Here is a 19,086-nt window from a genome sequence, read left to right on the forward strand (position 1 = left end):
AAACACCCAAGACTTTTTATAAACCTTTTGGTCCACTTCTAGTTTCACATTCTCTTTCTGTTCTCTTCTGTTCTGGGCATTACATGGCCAGGAATTTTGTTGGCTTCTCTAGTTGTTTTAAATGTTTATGTACACACTGCTTCATACTTTCACTTTTTTTTGCCCAAAGCTCTATTTGCTTTGATTAAATCTGTTTCCACGCTGATCTTACTAGCCCTATATCCATCCATCCATCCATCCATCCATCCATCCATCCATCCATCCATCCATCCATCCATCCCTCCCTCCCTCCCTCCCTCCATCCAACCAACCAGCCATGTGTTTTCCTGTCTGTTTTTTTCCCCCAAAGTTACCAATTTTTGCTTCCAAGACTGCCCTTGAAGCCTTGAGAAAAAGTTTGTAGCTCTTAGGTAGTTCTTTGTGGGCAGCCTCCAGCAGCTGCTACAAGGAGATGCCCAGCAGGAGGGTGAGGGGCTGTGGAAGCCCTGGCTTAGGGGGGGCTCAGGTCAGTGCCACATTTTAGCATTTGTTATCCTGCCTGGTGCCAATGGCTAGCCATGGACAGAACTGCACCTCTCACCCTTTGAGTTTCTTGATTTGCTAGGTAGACATGAAATGCTGTTGTGGCTGGTCTCAATAACTACTAAGTTACTAGGGGAAAAGATTGGCCCCCCCTGTATTGATAGTCCAGAGGGACTATCAATACCTAGAATGAATTCACTGTTTGAGCCTGGGAAGATTCAAGTATGTATCTGGTATTTCCCAAGAGAGAGATAAGCATCACAAATATTTGGTTATTTAATGTTGGGCTTGGATTCAGCTGGGTGGACCCATAACTTTTAGGAAAAAATACACAGAGACGCTGAAAATCCAGGTTAAAAGTATCTGACTTGTCTTTTATTGGTTTGTATCACTCCTACCAGTGTAGGTGAGAGTGACATCAGAAAGGAAAATCAGTTTTCCTATTTGAGCACACAAGTGGCAACCAAAAAATTTTCCCACTCTGTACAGATGTTTTTACTACTTGTTAATATATCTTCCTCTTCCTTAGCTATTTATATTTCTGTATCCAAGTACCCCCACCATGCCTTTTCAGAACACTTTAGCCCTGGCTCTCCTTTGCTCTTTAAGCCTTGGCAAATCACTCATACCTTTGTGAATGGCATTGCCCATCATGAAAGAGAAATCCTTGCCTCTGTGTAAGGTATCTTTTATTCAGTAACTTGGGATTAAGATGTTAATATTAAAGTATGGCATCTGAATATTGGAGAAAATATCTGATAAGAGACAGCTACTGTTGCACCTGTGCATCTACTGTTAAATTTTACATGAAAGTCATTTGCTTTTCAGAGTGTAAAAAAATGGATTTGGCCAACCATGGACTTATTCTGCTGCAGCAGCTAAATGCTCAGAGAGAGTTTGGTTTCCTGTGTGACTGCACAGTTGCCATTGGGGATGTCTACTTCAAGGCACACAAATCTGTCCTCGCTTCTTTCTCCAACTACTTCAAGATGTTGTTTGTTCATCAAACCAGGTAACTCTAAAAAGGTTCACCATTTAAATGTTGTTCAGTTAACTAAGCTAAGGAAGCCTAGCAACAGAATGTTCTTTTTGCTTCTTGTTAGGACATAAAGAGCATGGAATCCAGTCTTAACTGCAAACTAGAACCTCACTTAAAAACATGTTAAAGTTGAACTGTGATTCATTAGTGCTTATTTTGTGATGTAGCACAAGTTCTTTATCCTTAAAAAAGCATAGAAAATTGAATTTCTACAGTTGAATACTTCAAGGATCCTCTCTTTTCTCAGTCACTTTCCTTCCCCCACTCACTATCTTCTACTCTGTCATGACACTTTTCTTGACATTTGTGTAATGTTATATACAATCCAATAAGTACTTGCTAGGAGGTTTTGAGAAATAAACTTATGAAAGAGGTGTGTTTTGTTTTTTTCCAGTTTATCGTCAATTAAATAATAAAATACAACATAATGGTGGAAAATAAGGGGGTTTGTGGTACATTTCTTTCCGTAGGTTTTTGGTGTTTTGATTTTTTTTTTGTACCACAGGCTTATATTGAGGAGATTGAAAAGATCACCAAAGTGTTAGACCACTTTAAAGATTTTTTTGTCTTTTTCCAAAATATTTGAACTAACTCAAAAAGTTCAGGTGAAGTGATTCACACTTGACTTTGGCTAAGAGTTCTTAGCCAGAAATGAACTGCTATGTCAGAAGCGCATTTGCACTTCTGAGACAGGATTGCAGGCAGATGTTATCAGTCTTGATGCTCCATCAAGAACACAGCCTGTCATCTTTGGAAGACAGCATTGCAAAGTTTATTTTTGAGTCATATATCTAAATTCAGAAGTGGTCCCAGAGAGAGCTCAAGAATATGGTGCACCTCAAGAAATGGAAGAATTTACTATAATTTTCTCCTCAGCTTGGTAGCCTACTGCATTTAGAGCATTCAGACCATAGCATGCAATCATGTCCATTTCTGAATTTTTGTCGTTTATTTATGTCTGTTTTTAATAGAGGAGCTGCAAATGCTTATGAAAAATAATTAGAATCCCAGTTCCTCTCCTGTTAGCTAACTGACCTCACAAAGATGTTCCCTGTTTTGTCTTCTGTGAACCTTGCCTTACTTTCTGCACAGAGACACAGCTTCAGCTAGAGCAGTGGTAGCTGTCTCAGTCCAGAGCAAACAGTAAAGGTTGATACAGAGGGCACACTCTGAGCTGGAGGGTGGTGTTGGTTTCAGTCCTGCTGGGCTGAAGAGGGCATCACAGCCAGAGCATCTCCTTTTGAGTGCTCTAATCAAGGGACTGCTAGGCTGACCAGGCAGTCCACTGGTGCTGCTCTATCTCCCTCCCTATTTAAGGACAAAAGCTGCTGTTCTGCTGTGTAAGGAACCTGGACTCCACGGGTTACCCCTCTTGTGTCAGATCCCCAGGGGGATTCACAGCCTGTCCTGCATGGCTTCTGGATCATAGTGCACTTGGGACAATGCAATACCACACATTTGCAGACCTGTAGCTGTAAACCCTAGTAGGACATAAAAGCCCAGCAGGCAAGTGCCAGATGAATTTTAAGTGTTTTCAGGGCTAAATACTGAGAAGAGTTTATTGGACTGTGAATTTAGAGTCCCGTGCTAGCAGGTTTTAATTTAGCTACAGATGTGTTTGAATCCAGCCAAGAAAAGGGGGAAAACGTCTTTGCAGTTTACAAAATATATTAATATGTGACAACATATTTACAACATAACAGCAGTTTAAAATGGTATAGATCACAATGGGACAGCTTTTCTTTCAAGCCAGTTACTTCATTGAGGAAAGAAGTCATCTTTCAAGTGGCTCCTAAAATTAGCTCTTTTATAGTAAAGCATTTCCCTTAATATTTATTGCAGATTCTATCTTTCGAATTTAAGTAGAAACCTCCTATTTTTATCAAAGCTTGAATAACCTAGAACTGGAAAAAAATATTTTCCTTCTGTCTTATTTATAATTTTGTTTCACCTTTCAGTGAATGTGTCCGTTTGAAAGCGACCGACATACAGCCAGATATCTTCAGTTATCTCTTGCATTTGATGTACACTGGGAAGATGGCACCACAACTCATTGACCCAGTTCGACTAGAACAGGGAATAAAGTTTCTGCATGCATATCCACTAATTCAAGAGGCCAGCCTTGCAAGTCAGGGAACCTTTTCTCACCCCGATCAAGTCTTTCCATTAGCATCTTCATTATATGGCATTCAGATTGCAGATCACCAGATAAGACATCCCACTAAGGTTACGTCAGCAGCCGACAAACTCGGGCGAGAACCACGGCCTCAGACATCGCGGATGAACCAAGAGCAGGCTTCTGAAGGCTCACAGCTCTCGCAGTTGGGTGGGAATCTGCCACAAGTGACCCGGACAAGTATGTCTGCTTCTGACCCATTGCCATCTTCTCTATCTCCAGAATTGGTATCTGCTGCTGGTAATAATTCACCTTCAGGAGAAGAGGCCAATATGGAAGCATCTTCTTCAGATGAACAGCCTGCCTCTCTCACAATAGCACATGTCAAGCCAAGCATTATGAAAAGGAACGGAAGCTTCCCAAAATACTATGCCTGTCACCTCTGTGGTCGCCGGTTCAACCTGCGCAGCAGTTTGCGGGAGCACCTGCAGATCCACACGGGAGTTCCCTTCACATCTAGCCAGCAGGGAGAAAGTAATATTTCTTTGTCTCTCTGTAACAACACAGCTGATAAAGATGCCATGGAAGTGCCTGAAGCAGGGATGATTAGTGACAGCGAGCTGCAGCAGATCTCAGACTCCCCAATAATTGATGGGCAGCAGCAGTCCGAGACACCTCCCCCCTCTGATATCGCAGACATTGACAACCTGGAGCAGGCAGATCAAGAGAGGGAGGTAAAGAGACGGAAATACGAATGTTCCATCTGTGGTCGCAAATTTATTCAGAAAAGCCACTGGAGGGAGCACATGTACATACACACGGGCAAGCCCTTCAAATGCAGCACTTGTGACAAAAGCTTTTGTAGGGCTAACCAGGCTGCCAGACACGTGTGCCTAAACCAGAGCATGGACACATACACGATGGTGGATAAACAGACTCTGGAGCTCTGTACTTTTGAGGAAGGCAGTCAAATGGACAACATGTTAGTACAGACCAACAAGCCCTACAAATGTAACTTGTGTGACAAAACTTTTTCAACTCCCAATGAAGTAGTCAAACATTCGTGCCAAAATCAAAACTCTGTCTTTACACTAGAGGAAGATCGCTCCATTCTGTTAGGTGGTGGGGACACAGAAGCCACAGAGACTGATAACGCAGTGTTAGCCTCCATCAAAAAGGAGCAGGAAGCAGTGTTGTTAGACTGAATGTGAAACCTATATCAATTTTTTAAAATTTCTTTACTCATTTTTTATTAAATCAATTTTTTCCTCCCCCTACCTCTTACCTCACTTACCCCTGCCATCTTTTCCAGCAACCTCCTTCCCACCTTTTGTCTTCAGCAACCAGAACTGTACTGGCACATTAGGAAATTGGACTTTGCCTCTCCCACCAAAACAAACAAAAAAGCTCTTGCATCAAACCACAACAAAATTGATTTTAATACAAAGGAACATGTGAAAAAGCAATCCAGCTAACTATGTTGATAGTATAAGTTATTCCAAATTTAATAGATTTTAAACAAAATTTAGATTGTTTAAAAGTGGATTTAGATACAATGATGAGTGTAACAAGAAACAGAGTATCAGTTTCATAAGCAAAGGATATATGTATTTTAGTTTCCCTGGTAGAAGGCATTTTGAGATCCGGCAGATTAAACACCATGCTCTTTACAAGTCCGCATGCACGTTGATTAAGGTTATAACCTAAGTCCTCAGAACTTTTCTCAAGGAATGCAAAAATCTCTGTTCATTGAGTTAAAAAGAGCTGAGGGTGTTGGTTTTCTTTTAGCTGTATGTTTTCCTTCAAGTATGCCTTTGGGTATCTGTTGCAGAGTCAGGCAAAGTCGTTACTTAGTCAAATTTTGATTAAGTAGCTGTAATAGTAATGTGATGGCAATCTTTATATATATATATATATAAAAATACTGTATATGTATAAAGATTTATATATATATAAAGTGTCTGTGTGTATATTTGGTACAGGTAAATAAATGCACACATCCTTTTTAAGTAACTGGCCGTCTACTCTCAGATTCAGCCTGGAATGTCTTTTAGTTGTTTGACAAAGTTAGTCATTGCACAGGTTACTTTTAACCAAATTTGAAAGGTCCTGAGCTGTGTGCATTTTTATTGACCTGTTGAAGAGAAGCCAATAGGTAAGTGTTGTCACCCAAGCTACCAAGGAAACTAGAGAAGTGGCATACTGGTGAGCACTGCACCATCGTTAGTGCAGCACATGCATGTGTTGTTAGCCATATAGAGGTTTGAGTCACTCTGGATGAAAGGAGAGAGAAAAGCTTTATTCCCTTACTCAGGCAAGGAATGTCCTTGATTTAATTTGGTCTAATGGCATGAGTTAAGAGGGAGGAAAAGCAGTGTTCTAGCAACAGGGGATCATGGTTGTTTTAAAATGAATCTGTAGTGCTGGCTGGGAAATTGTGCTCTATGAGAGTCCTGTTATTTTGAAAGCCAAGACAAAGCCTGCAAAAACCAAAAGGGTGAATTCTGTAGTTTTAGTTACTGCTGATGGTAGTACTGCATCTTTGTGTTAAAAATCAAGTTGTTGAATTTTATTATTTTATATAGATGCCCAGATTTTTTGCTGGTAGCCTAAAAGCCAAAACTGACAGCAGCAGTGAAGTTCACTGAGCAATTACTGGGCCAACAGAAGGTGTAAGTGGACAGAAAAAGTGCCCCATCATAAATGGAGACAGTGTGTGTTTGGGGGGAGGGGTGGGAGAGGGCAAGTCACAAACCACAGCTCTTCTCTGTGTATACGTTTAAGCTGAATATCATCTTTTTGTGTATAGTTAAGTTCTCAGATTTGTAAGTTTTTATACATCATTTCATTGAATAAAAGCTGAATTAAATGGGATATGACTTATTGAGTTGAAGGTGAAAGGTTGTTGGTATTCGGTCTTCCTGGATGAGCTCTTGCTGAATCGGTTTAAAAGCCAAGCAATGTATTCTGTTTATCAGACTAAAACCTCCATCACACAGGTGAACAATGAGCTTACTAAGAGTGGATTTAGCACAAAAAGTCTCAATGTACTAGATTTTTTTCCCAGTTTATTATAATGTGACCATTATTGTAAAGTTTATTGTAACTGATATTGATTTTATTATCTCTCTTGTATTAGAGTAATAGGTTTTAAATCAATTGACCTCAAAGTATAGAAGTCTTTTGAGGTACAAAAATAACATTTTACAGAATTATTTTAGTGCTGCCCATCTTAAAACTTCTTTAGGATCTTCGTCTACCAGTATAGTTTCCTTAAATGTGGGTTTTATTTCATCTTTCTTAGTCCAAAATGCTCTCAGAGTAGAAAAACAAAAGAATAAACCTTTTCTAGTTCAGGGTAATGTCAGCTTTGGAGGTATCTGTGGTTTAGGGGATAGTCACAAGTTCATTTCCAAAATGACTGAAGCTGCTAAAGGTGCTACCCCACCTCAGCTGTTAGTTACTGCTTAGATGCTTTTTTGTTTTGTTTTGTTTTGTTTTTTAATTCCAGAGTTCCAGTTCTGCTCTAGGGCAAAAAGTAAAACAGTTAAACTCCCCAGGTGGCTGTTTGTGTCAGGGTGCACATGGCCACACCATTTATTGTGAGACATTATTCTTGCTCTCACCTCTCCTTCTACACTGTTTGGACATCATGATGTTTGCTAACTTACAAATTAAATGGACTCAAGCAAATAACAACCAGTCTTTAAAAAATGCTATTTTTTCTGTCAAATCTGTTCCTTATTTTAGCTCTGCAGAAGGTTTTGAACAGCTCACAGATTGTGCAAAGACGGAGATGAGCCGAGAAGCGCCTCACTGAAGCCAGTGTTGCTGCTGGCAACATCCAGGATGTAGAAGATGGGAAGTGGTGACTCCCAGCTGGGCAGGTAGCTCCTCTGGAGGGCAGTGTGGCCTTGCAGGCCGGTGTGCTGCCCGGCAAGAAGGAGCAGGGTAGGGCAGGGAGCAAACAGCCATGGAAGTCATGGAAGGAGTTGGTTATGACTGTCCTGCTGTTAGAAGGAACGTGAAATTGCAGGCTCAGCAGAGATACTTTCACCTGTTGATATTTATTCTTGAAATAACTGTCGGGTAAAGAGAAAAAAAAAACACAATAAAGAGACTTTTAATATGTGTTGAGCTATGATAATGGTTTCTTTTAAATACCCTTTATTATCTGATGCTCCACAGGGATGTTAACTCATTGCCTTTCAACTTCATAAGCAGTTTTGTTCCTTTGGATTGAATTAGAAACAGCATATTCTGGTTGTTAACAGCTGCATCAAGAATTTGGGAAATTGCAGCACAAATGCAGGTTTTTTTTAAAGCTTATTTCTTTAAACCCTCTGAATTATTATTACAGTCAGAGACAACTTCAGGGTTTATATTCCTGTGTTTGACTTGGAGATTTGTGACTGAGTTGCTCATTGATCATTCACTCTGCTCACTTGCTGAAGCTGTGAATTTTCTACCAAATGAAAGCAGACATCTTGGCAGGAACTGTCAGTGAAAATCTGCCATCATTCAAGGCCGTGGGCTGGAACTTCAGCCCCATGTTTTTCCAAAGGAGTATCTTCAAAGTTAATTTCCTAGGCATGTCACTTGACAACTCTGCCTTGACTTAAAAGGTACCAAACACCTACGAATCTCTCTGCTCCAACAGAGGAGTATCACTTCTGAAAGTGAAGTTTGCAGTCCATTGCAGTCAATATTTTTGTATCAAGTTACTTCTCCTTCACTGGTCTGATAATCCTTCCGCTTCAGCAGGGGGAGAATTTATCAGAAGACCCTTGTGTTACAAACATTGAATACCTAAAATTGTGTACCTGTTTACACTGCAGAGCCTTCAGTTGCTGTCTTGATTATTTAGAAAATCTGGCTGGCTCTTCAGCTCCAAATCCCATAAAATAACAGCCTCAGTCATAAAAAAGTTGTCACTTGCAAGAGAAAAAAATATATTTATTTCATGCTGTTTACTCTAAATAACTTATTTGACATTGGAACACCTTTTACATTAATTAAAGGAGACCTGGTCAGACTTGAGCAAGTGCTATGGTGCCTGGTGGCATCACAATCTCTCAATGTTTTTTTCCCAATCTGCCTAACAGCAGGATTATTCCTACCCATAATTCCTTGGGTATTTTGCCTTTTTGGAGAGTAATATAGTTCTTTAGATATCTTCATCCCAAGCACTTAAAGATCAAATTGATTAATCTTTAACCAAGTTAAAGTAGTTTTCCTTGATTGTATTTCCACACCTTTAAATCTTAAAAAGTAAACACAAATAAGGGAAGTAATTTTGCAGTTCTGTCATTGAATCGTATTTATTGCTTCCCAAAAGTCAGTAAATGTTTTAAGGTACTTCATAGCTATGAATAATTAGGAATAATCATGTTACTTTAAAAAAATAAAATTTAATACCAATTACATTCCTACTTCAACAGTGTAAATGTGACACTGTTAATTACAGAAGCTTACTTTGGTTTATGAAATCTAGGTGACAGACTACCATTTATGATGGAGGCTGGCTGTTACTCCACCCAAGACAGAGTGTTTCCATTTCTACAGCTCGTTTCATTCGTTTTCCTTTGTAGAAATTCTCAATGTCACTGGGTATCCCATGCATACCAAAAGTAGAACAAAACAGAAAGAAGCAAGAAGTTCTTTTGCAACACCCTTTCTTAATGTGTATTTGCCAAATGATCTGTGATCATTTCTACAAATAAGAAAAACTCACTGTCCTTAAATACGGGCTTCTATCAAGCCTGCTATTAAGAAGGGCATATTTAGATTAAATTGAGCCAAAACCACACAACACATTTCCTCTGCAGTACAGCCCTGGTGCTGTGATGTTGGTGCATCCATGCTTTTGAACAGGCCACATGTGCCAAGATGCAAGAGCTCAGTGTGGCCTCAGTTTGGCTGACAATGACTGTCATCGTTCCTTGAGGTGCAGGTGTCTTAGCCCTTGTGCCAAAGGAGCTGCCAGCAGGACTTCCTCATATTCAGTCCATGCCTATTGCCTTGGCCAAAACTGAATGTTCCTTCCTGGAACATTAGGAAATCTGCTCAGGAGGGAGAGAAGCAGAGCCACAAAATGAAAGTTAACACAAATGTTCAGTTATTGTAGTGCTCTGTGGAGTGTGGAGGAGGTACCCGGCACTCCAGCATGCCTCGGCACAGATCCACAGCCTGTACCCAACCTGCTGACAGTGTCAGGACTCATTTTGAAGCAGCTCATATGCTTTTTGAGGGAGCTTTCTGATCAATCCATTGTTTCCTTATATCCTTAATCTCTCAACCACACGGTTAAAGCATTTTCTATTTTGTTACTACTGTGTTGTGCAGTTCCAGTTTCAGCAGTGAATTATTTTGCATATTGCTATTGTTTATTTGGGTCTCTCAAATTCACAGAGCAATGTACTCTGTCAATCAAGCTTTATTTCATGAGCTTATTAGGTAAAAATCAAACCAGGGTTCAATTCCCTTTTGACAAACTAGTCTGACCTTTCAATTTTCTAATGTGTTGCTTCAACAATTCACATGTTCATTAACTCAGGAACTGACTAAAGCTTATGGTTATGAGCAAGAGAGCTGCCTGGCTGAGGGTGAGGGTGCTCATCCCTCTTTTACTTCACACTGTAGGCGTCCCCCTCTGTCACTCCAGGAAGCAGGAGAGCCTCAGCAGCCTGGCTACTGCTACATCTGCTGCCAAAGGCTTTTGGGGTAAGCTGGTGTATTCCTGCCTCCCAGCTCGGAAGCCTGGTCTACACCTTTCCTATGGCTCACTCTGAAGGCTTTCAGGCTCACCAGAAGCTGCTGAGCAGTCACAGATGCTGTTCCTGCAGTCCTGCAGCCATGGGCACTTCTGCCAGCACGGCCGGGCCTTGGCAGGGGCTGTGCCTTGGGCAGCAGCGAACAGCAGCCAAGCCAGCAGTGCTCTGGGCCTGGACCCCGGTTCTGCTGCTGCCCTCTCATCTCCTGACTGGAGTCAGTGTAGCTGCAGGTACAGCAGCGATCTAGAGCTCTGCTGCAAGCACAGCACGAGATAAGGACAAGCACAGGCTCCTGGGCAGCCCTGAATATGGACACTGGCCACAGCCTCTCTGTTGGTGCTACGCTGCCAGCATGAACTTCCCATCCCAGCAGGAGCAGGACATCCCTGAGTTTCCTATAGAGGGGTAAAGTCAGGTCCTTCCACCCCAAGAGCAGTGCTTGAAGGATGTGAAGGGAAATAGTCACTCAAAGGATGCGATTGGCGGCTGATGAGGAAAGGAAGGTGATGGCTCATTGCCAAACCAGCACTACTCCAGCTGCTGGTACACAGTTGTCCACAGACAGATATATACACAGAATATACAGTAATAGTTGTTCAAGAATAATAATCTTATTCTTTTATATGTTTGCATTCTTATGCAGAATTAATTTTTTTAAATCTCATTTTGATGCACTATTGTGATATTGATAACAAAACGGGACTCAGAACAGGTCCTGATTTGTGCTGAATCTGCAGTTTTGAAGAACTGAAAAAGAAGATTTGTAGAAACTTCATCCTTGTTCACTGAGTTCATTAGCATTCAAAATTTTCATGCCTTTTTTAATAAAACTAGTGTGATAATTCATTTTAAAAAGTACTACAGGCATGACTTACTTGAAGGATTTAAGTGTTGCTGTGCTTCACTCTTCTGTCATATAGGAAATGTCTCAGAGCAAAGGGCCACAATGTCACCAGTTTTTCCTCTCTGCTGCAAGTGAAGCAAAAGCAAAAATCAGCAGAAGGAATCAGCTGAAATACGGATCAGATTTCATCTGTGTGCAGCGCTGTGCTGCACAGAGTGGAAAGCTAACGTGGTGACACAGCAGCTCAAACTAAGTGGGGAGAGTCTGAAAGAACTGAGCAGTTACTCAGGAAGCAGCCACCTAAAAACCATGAAGCTGTGATCATGCCTGCAAGGACACCACCTTTCCTGTTTTGGGGTGGGGTTTGAGGTTTTTTGTTTTGCTTTGGGGTTTTTCACATTATATTAACTTTTTTCTCTTAGGAGAGTGGTACACTTGTCCCAGGGAATGGGAACACTACCTTCTGTTCTCATTAGCTCCAGGGTCATAAATACCTTAGCTTGGGATTTGCATCTGTGTCTTAAAAGAGAAGAGCACACTAGGAATTTGGAAATGATGGCTATATTAATGTTTTTTCTGCCCTTCCCCCCACCATAGATAGACCCTCTTTCTTCTAAAGGACATTGTGCTCTAAAAAGAAGTTGACCTACAGAAATTAAAAGTCATCAATTCCTGTATCCCTGGTAGGCCCATGAGAAAGTCATCTAGCATTGGAAGGCCATAGAAAACATTTCCCTGCTTCTGATACTACTGCACAGGAGTGTGAGCTGATGGTTTACTCTACATCTGGCCATGCTGGTGGGCTCCCTCTAAGTGCCTACAGGATGCTGAGGTTTTGCATGGTGAGAGGGAAAAAGTGCAGCTGCTGCTGCCAAGAGGATTTATTTGCTCTGTCATGTAGCTGCCAGCAGCAGTACTCCCTTGCAGAGCCACACCTTCGTGGTGACTCTTACATGAGGAATGAGCACATCTATTTCCTATTGCTGTCAAGGAACGTAATTAAACATGGCTCTGAGAGCTGGGAAATAGAGATACAATGACAGTGGCACTTAGCACAGATGTCTCTGCCACTGAGCATAACTAAGGTTTCCAAAGTAGTAACACTCCAGGCTTCAAGAGGTTTCCTGGACAGAGCTGAGCTGCTCTGCCTGAAGTGAAGCAGGCAGTTTTGCAGAGGTGCCAGCTTGAAAAGTCCTATTGGCAAGGGCAGCTCCTCAGTCTGTGTTTAAAACCTACCGGCTGGGTGGCAAAATTCCTTTTCAGTGTCTGATGGGACCAAGGAGATGCATTTCTTGGTATCGTCCTGCAGCAAGAAATGTGTTAAGATTACATGGGTGAGTTGCTCCGGCTCTCAGAATCCCAAAGGAGATCCCAGGGAATTCCAGCACCTGCTGAAGCAATGGTTAGGTGCAGGAATGGCACTGCCTCTGACAGGAATTTTGGTGGCAAAGTCACTCACTGCAGGAGCCATGCTGGGCACGTCAAGAAGGCCACAACCCCAGCACTCCCAGACCAGTTCATGTCCTGGCCATGCTCCCCTTCTCATGCTTCTCGAGCTCCTCGTGCTGCTCCTCTCCGGCAGAGCGAGGGAAACTGGAATGTCCTTGGAGCGGGGTAAGCGCTATTCAGCAACAGCTACATCACCACCGTGTTATCAACATTATTCTCACACTGAGTGCGAACACAAGGCACTGTACCAGCTGCTGGGGAGGCAATTAACTCCATCCCAGCCAGAACCAGGTCAAGGATTAGGGTTAGGATTGGGAGAAATGGAGTGGTAACCTCTCACCTCAACCAAGGGCTGCAATAGAGCTGCCAAAGGAAGAGGGAGGCTGTAGAAAGCCAGTGTAACAACTGGTGGAGAGTGCAGGCGTGAGACACTGCCTGTTCAGCTGGAATGACACCAAACAAATATTTCAACCACTGCAGCCACTAAGCAGAACGTGATTTTCTCCCCCTCTCACTCAATCTTCCTTCATTTCAGTTTCAGTTTTCCCTTTCACTTGAGAGCATGTGCAGGACACACCCCTGTTTCTGTCCCTGTCCCATGGTAGGAAAAGGGAGGAGGCAGAGGAATCCTTGATGTCCTCCATGAAGGGAGTGGGTCGAGATATCTTCCATGATCTTGGCTTTGTTGTGCAAACCTTGGCGTGGAGAACACATGTAACTATACTGAGCATTAAAGGCATTGCTTTTTTTGACCATGACAAAAAGGTAAGGTCTTCAAAGAGTAACTGTCAGCACCCCTGAATTAAACCTCATGGATAAAGCTCCTGAAGACTGGCATCTCTCTAAACAGCACATGGATGCCCAATGTATCTGACAGAAAGAATTGTGAAAGTTTTATCAACAACTACTTACTCTCTCAAGATTATCTTTTTTTCCCAAGCAGTTCTTAGAGATGGAGATAAAAAGCTCTCAGTGAAGCAAATGCAGGAAATGGTCTAGGGAGAGGCTACACCCACCATCTTCTCTGATGCAGATTTCACTGAAGTGTAAAAAGCTTCGTGATGAGGCCGTCCTTGCTTACCACAGAAATAAACACTCATGCTCTACGTTTTTCAAAAAGCTTTATTAGAGGGGGAGTGCACTTGCCGTCATGATGACCCCACTGCCCAGCTTCATGACCTTCCTCTAAAGTCATAATCTTTGTCTTCCTATTCAAAATATTTTTTCTTTTCATAATTATTTTATAACAATCTTATTATTACATATGACTGCATTCTTAAATTCTATTTGGAACCCAAAGTGGCTTGATGTTGTATGAGTCCAGGCAGTTGTTCTTGCTCTAGTCCCCAGCCATATCCTTTCTATCCCATCTGGATATATAGTGAGAGGGGCCACATAGGGCAGATGAGTCCCAGTGACTGAAACACACTGATGATTTTCTTTAACAGCTCTAGGGCCTTCCTAAGTTGTGGGGTCCATTCCCAGATTACATTTTTCTTTAGTGAATTCTGGACTAGTCAGATTAATATACTTAATCCTGGAATATGCCCCTCCAAGATCTTAAAGTATCTGGCACAGCTCATAACCAATTTCTTATTCTGGGAGAGGGATAACCTTTGGTTTTCTTGTAGCACCTGTTTTTCTCCCACATGTACATCTGACTCCCCAAAAGATGAACTCGTGACTGGGCCCTTGTTCCTGTTCTGCTGGTATCTCTACCCCAGCTGACTGTGCCTGTGCTGTCAGAAGTGTCCATAGTCTTTGCAGGTTTTGTGAAGCAGCATCCTCTTCCTCCATCACTGATGCACTGCCTCACAGTGACCTCTTGTGGAAATTTCAACATTTCCAGCTCTTCAGGGAATGTAGCATGAACGTGAACCTACACATATGCTAAAACGACAGTTTAAGCTTTGGAATAGACAAGTAAATGTGTAGTGAAGTCCCTGACAGATGAAAGCAAACCTCATCTGATCTACCCCCAGTGCTGGGGTCATGAAAAACATTTCTGTCATGCTGATAGTTGCCATCCATCATTAAGAGGACTGACTGTATCAGCTATTCTGGGAACAGATGCAGTGAGTGGTTTGGCAGCAGCTGTTGGGCCTCCATAATCTGCTGTTAGTTGCCACTTGCCATGTGGGAGACCACATCCCTAAAACCCTCTGCCTTGGTCATTACATTTTTTGAAGTTGTACTTTGTCACCACAACCCCTGGGTATGTATCCCAGAGGATTATTATGAAGAGAGAAACTCAGCTAATTGATGTGAAACAGGTGTTGTCTGTACATTAACTGACTTACAGTTTGCTCTTTGTCAAAGTACATTTTCCACAACCACTTAGTAGTGTTTCTCTGTTTCCCCATTTTGCTTTCTCCCCTGTGCATAGAGACAGGCTGGCTCTTTTTCTTTTCCATTTTTTCCATTGAGGTTTTCCTCTGGTTTTTACCATTTGTGGTATTTACTGGGTGTTTCTGCAAACAGGCTGGAGAACCTCCTGGAAGGCATTGCCACTTACCCTTGGCTAATGACTCGCTCAGCTTCCTTTGCATCACACTTCAGGGGTCCCCTGCATCACCCCACCAAGCAAGAGAGCCTCAGCAGCCCATTTTCTGCTGGATCTGCTGATAAAGGCTTTTGGGGTAAGCTGGTGTATCCCTGCCTCCCGGCTCAGAAGCCTGGTCTGCACCTTTCCTGTAGCTTGCAGCTCACTCTGAAGACTTTCAGGCTCCAAATACAGCAGCGATCTAGAGCTGAACTTGTATTTTCCCTTCAGAGCCCACGAAAGCAGCTCATCATTTCACATGTGTGTTTTGTGCACATACATCACTAATGCGAGTTAACACTCTGTCCTGCTTTTTGCTCATTATCAGCTGCCACAGCTGGATGGAATTTCAGCTAGCCGGGAAGAAAACAGCTAGAGGTTTCTGCCTTTGCCACATCAATTTCTCTACCTTTGGGGGTGTTGTGAAGCAGGAGATGCGGTTCTATGCACACTGAACGTGCAACCCGGGTCGATTTTTCCTTTTGGTTTCTGTTTGAGAGACGCCCCAGCTGAGCCTCCTTCGGGCCGAGCATCCAGCGGCGGTGTGCAGGGACGGCACTAGATGGTGCCGTCACACCAGTGCAGCCACCCGGGCCCTCCGCGGGGACAGCCGCTGCGCGCCCCGGCAGCATCCCCAGCAGCATCCCTGGCAGCATCCCTGGCGGCATCCCCAGCAGCATCCCCAGCTGCATCCCTGGCAGCAACCCCCGGCAGCATCCCCCTGCAGTATCCCCCGGCAGCATCCCCCGGCAGCAACCCCCAGCAGCATCCCTGGCAGCATCCCCAGAAGCATCCTCCAGCAGCAACCCCCGGCAGCATCCCCCTGCAGTATCCCAGCAGGATCCCCCGGCAGCATCTCCGTACCCAGCAGCTGCACTGGAAAGCCAAAGAAAGGGGCAGGAGGGACTCTGGCAGCCCTGTCCCGCAGCGGGCTCGTCCCGGAGAGCAGAGCATGGTGAGCTGCAGAGCACTCAAAGCCACCGAATCCTGAGGCTGGCAGGGGCAGGGACACCAGGGAAAATATGACTCGAGAGGATATTTTGCATCCTCCACACAGCAGCGGCGCTGCCAGGAGAGACCCGTGAGCCGATAAGCAGGTGGCAGAGAAATTTCACCGCAGCGGAAACAGCGGCACTTCCCTACACACCATGTTCCAGCTGCGCCAGGGAAGTGCAAGGCCGAGGGGAAGCAATTGTTTGAGCTTCAGTGCAGCTGCTGAAGTGCCCTGTCCCCAGGTCCAGGGAGGGGACAGAGCACGTCCTTGCCAGAGAGAGGGTGCACATATGCACCCACGTGTGTGCGCACACGAAGTACACAAACATCCATCTGCTCCTCCAGCCCAGAGCGCTGCTTCGGAAGGGCTGAAAAATATTAAATCTGCAAACATCACCAGTAATACTCCCTCTGTTTAGTCTTCCTCCTCTCTGCTTAAAAACCAGAGTATCTTCTCACTTTAGGGACACTGTTCTCATCGTTTGGCTACCTTCTGAGATCACAACAGAATTAGAAAGAGCTGCAGATTTTTCACCGGGACATTGAAACAGTCTAACCTCAGCACTGCCCACTTGACAATCTATTTTAGGCTCTTCTAAGCTGAGGAATCATTAATATTTCAGTTTAGCCCATTTAAAATTCAAACATAACCTTCTGAACTTTGGTCTGCATGCTATATTTAGAGCAGGAGACAGGTAGAGGGTTTTGGTGACTCCCTAAAGAAAACAGGTAATAAGCAGGAAAACTGAGCTTTACGCTTCAAAGATCATTATTAGTTAACCATACACTTTCATGTTTCTTGGTTTTAGCAATTTCTAAAAAGCTCTCTTACCTGTCGTTCCTCTTGTAGAAAGAAAAGCAATATCTTCACACTATCTTTGGTTCACTGCTAAGTCTTACCTTAAAGCTAAGAGCTTATCTTTAAAGTGAAGATACTCTTACTTCAAATGTTCATATGTATGCTTGAACATATTTAAAGAGCAATTAATCCCTGAGAAGGCACAGTTGGCCATATTATGTGCATTCCTGCAAACAGGTCACAAATTAATGTTCAATAAAAGCACTCATTGTTTTTCAACTCATTTAAATATTTTTCTTGATTTGCAGATTGTGGACCCTCTCTGATTTATTTCTTTTCCTAATACCAAGTTTGTAACAATAAACATTCTGTTTCCAGTAGCAGCAATTTTACATCACTTGATGCATGTTGGTCTCTGCTTCTACAGTCCTCCAGCTGTGCTCTTCTGCTTTTCTGCTTGTTGTCAGTGCCACCCACCACCACTTTCCTGCCAATTTTACTTTGCCTCTCAATAGGAAAAATTAATTGTCACCTTCCCTAGTTTACAATTCAAAATTCAAGTATTGTTTTTTCAGTGATATGCCAAGGTTCTTGTTTTCTATGGTATAATATAAAAGTACAGCAGGTTGCTTTGTAATAGAACATCACCACTGTGTTCCTGTACATTAGTCAAAACTAAAAGTAGGATTTTGAGACATTTTAAGCAAAATCATCTAATCTGCTTAGATTGTAAGGTTTGATGCTACCCAAGTGATCCAAGCTTCCTATCAGAAAGAGAAAAAAAAAAAAACAAACCATGATGCCTCTTCTATTGGAAAAATAAGCAACTAATAACAGGAATGTCCAGAGCCTTGGGACACATTAAAGAATATTTACAGAAAGAATTATCTGTTCTCTTCATAAGAAACTATTGCCTATGAGTGAAAGAAAACAGTAATTCCAACATAGTCAATGCACTACCATGATTAATATGAGCCCATAAAGAATATGAGCCTGCTTCTACTGACTGGTGCCAATAATGGCTCAAGGGGTTTGTCTGTTTGTTTGGAATTTTTAAGTTAAATATGCTTTTGTATGAGGAACTGTAAGCAATATGCCCAGCCTCTGCCACATCACTCATACTGATGCAGGTTCCCGCCTTGCATCTGCGAGGCATTAACTGGCTCTACTGTGGGGAGGAGAGAGGATGTATTAGCTGGAATCCAATTGCAGGATCAAGACAGATTATGCAAAAATCCAATAAAAGCATTTCCCCAGCAGGGAGACTTATGCCAAAGAAAATAATGCTGTTTTCAAGATTATTCAGCAAATATTCTAGTTTAGAAGAGCATGTCAGCTCATGGATAATGGACAGATCGTATTTGTTCTTGTGATTCTTAATCGTGCTCATGAAATGATAGTGAAAACATTATTTGTGAGATTAAAAGACAAATGTAATTGGGCTAAGAAAACTTCTTCTGAATAAATAATGCTTCCCCCGTGCCCCATCTTCACCTAGCAGACTTTCCTTGGAGATGTAACCTCCCAGCCTCCTCTACATTAGTGAACCAGTCCTAAAAACTTTACTCCTTTTTGGCCCTGGGCATGCACTACCCTCAAACAGCTGAGCATCGCCTTCCTCTGTCTTTTTGTTACCCTCGTGGCTACCCTGGCATGGTTAAAGGGAAACATGTTGGTACAAGCGGTTGTGTGTCAGGATTTCTGCTTCATACAGCTGCTTTTATGGGAAATCACAGGCACCACTGACTGCCATGCTGCCTCTGGGACTGTCTGATGAAAATCTCACAGAAATTCATTTAAAAGTTCACAAGGAAACAGCTTACAAAGCAGAGACAGCTAGCTCGGGCAGGGGAGAGGAGGCCATAGTACTGCAAGGCAGAGGGGGCACAGAAGTCTCCCAGGGGAACAGCTGCACCAGGGACAAGGCAGGGATTGCTCCCAGGCTGGATGTGCCTTCCAGGGCAGTAACTGGCTTGCAAATGCCTTGCAGTTTTCCACAATCCCCTCTT

General features: G+C 42.9%; 1 protein-coding gene across 1 annotated transcript; it reads left to right on the forward strand.

Annotated features, from left to right (window-relative positions):
* Positions 1-321: 321 nt before the first annotated feature.
* On the forward strand, positions 322-7,818 carry ZBTB2 (zinc finger and BTB domain containing 2). Its single transcript, XM_015621098.3, has 2 exons — positions 322-1,534; positions 3,520-7,818. Exons 1-2 carry the CDS (start codon positions 1,251-1,253, stop codon positions 4,880-4,882), a joined length of 1,647 nt encoding a protein of 548 aa, XP_015476584.1. The 5' UTR covers positions 322-1,250; the 3' UTR covers positions 4,883-7,818.
* Positions 7,819-19,086: the final 11,268 nt, after the last annotated feature.

This window comes from Parus major, chromosome 3 (assembly GCF_001522545.3).
Source record: "Parus major isolate Abel chromosome 3, Parus_major1.1, whole genome shotgun sequence".
Classification (NCBI taxonomy): domain Eukaryota; kingdom Metazoa; phylum Chordata; class Aves; order Passeriformes; family Paridae; genus Parus; species Parus major.

Excerpts from the sequence above, each read along its gene's own strand:
- ZBTB2 (XM_015621098.3), top strand. The coding sequence starts at position 1,251 with ATGGCATCTGAATATTGGAGAAAATATCTGATAAGAGACAGCTACTGT. Across the intron at positions 1,535-3,519 it reads TTGTTTGTTCATCAAACCAG|TGAATGTGTCCGTTTGAAAG; the intron begins GTAACTCTAAAA and ends TTCACCTTTCAG.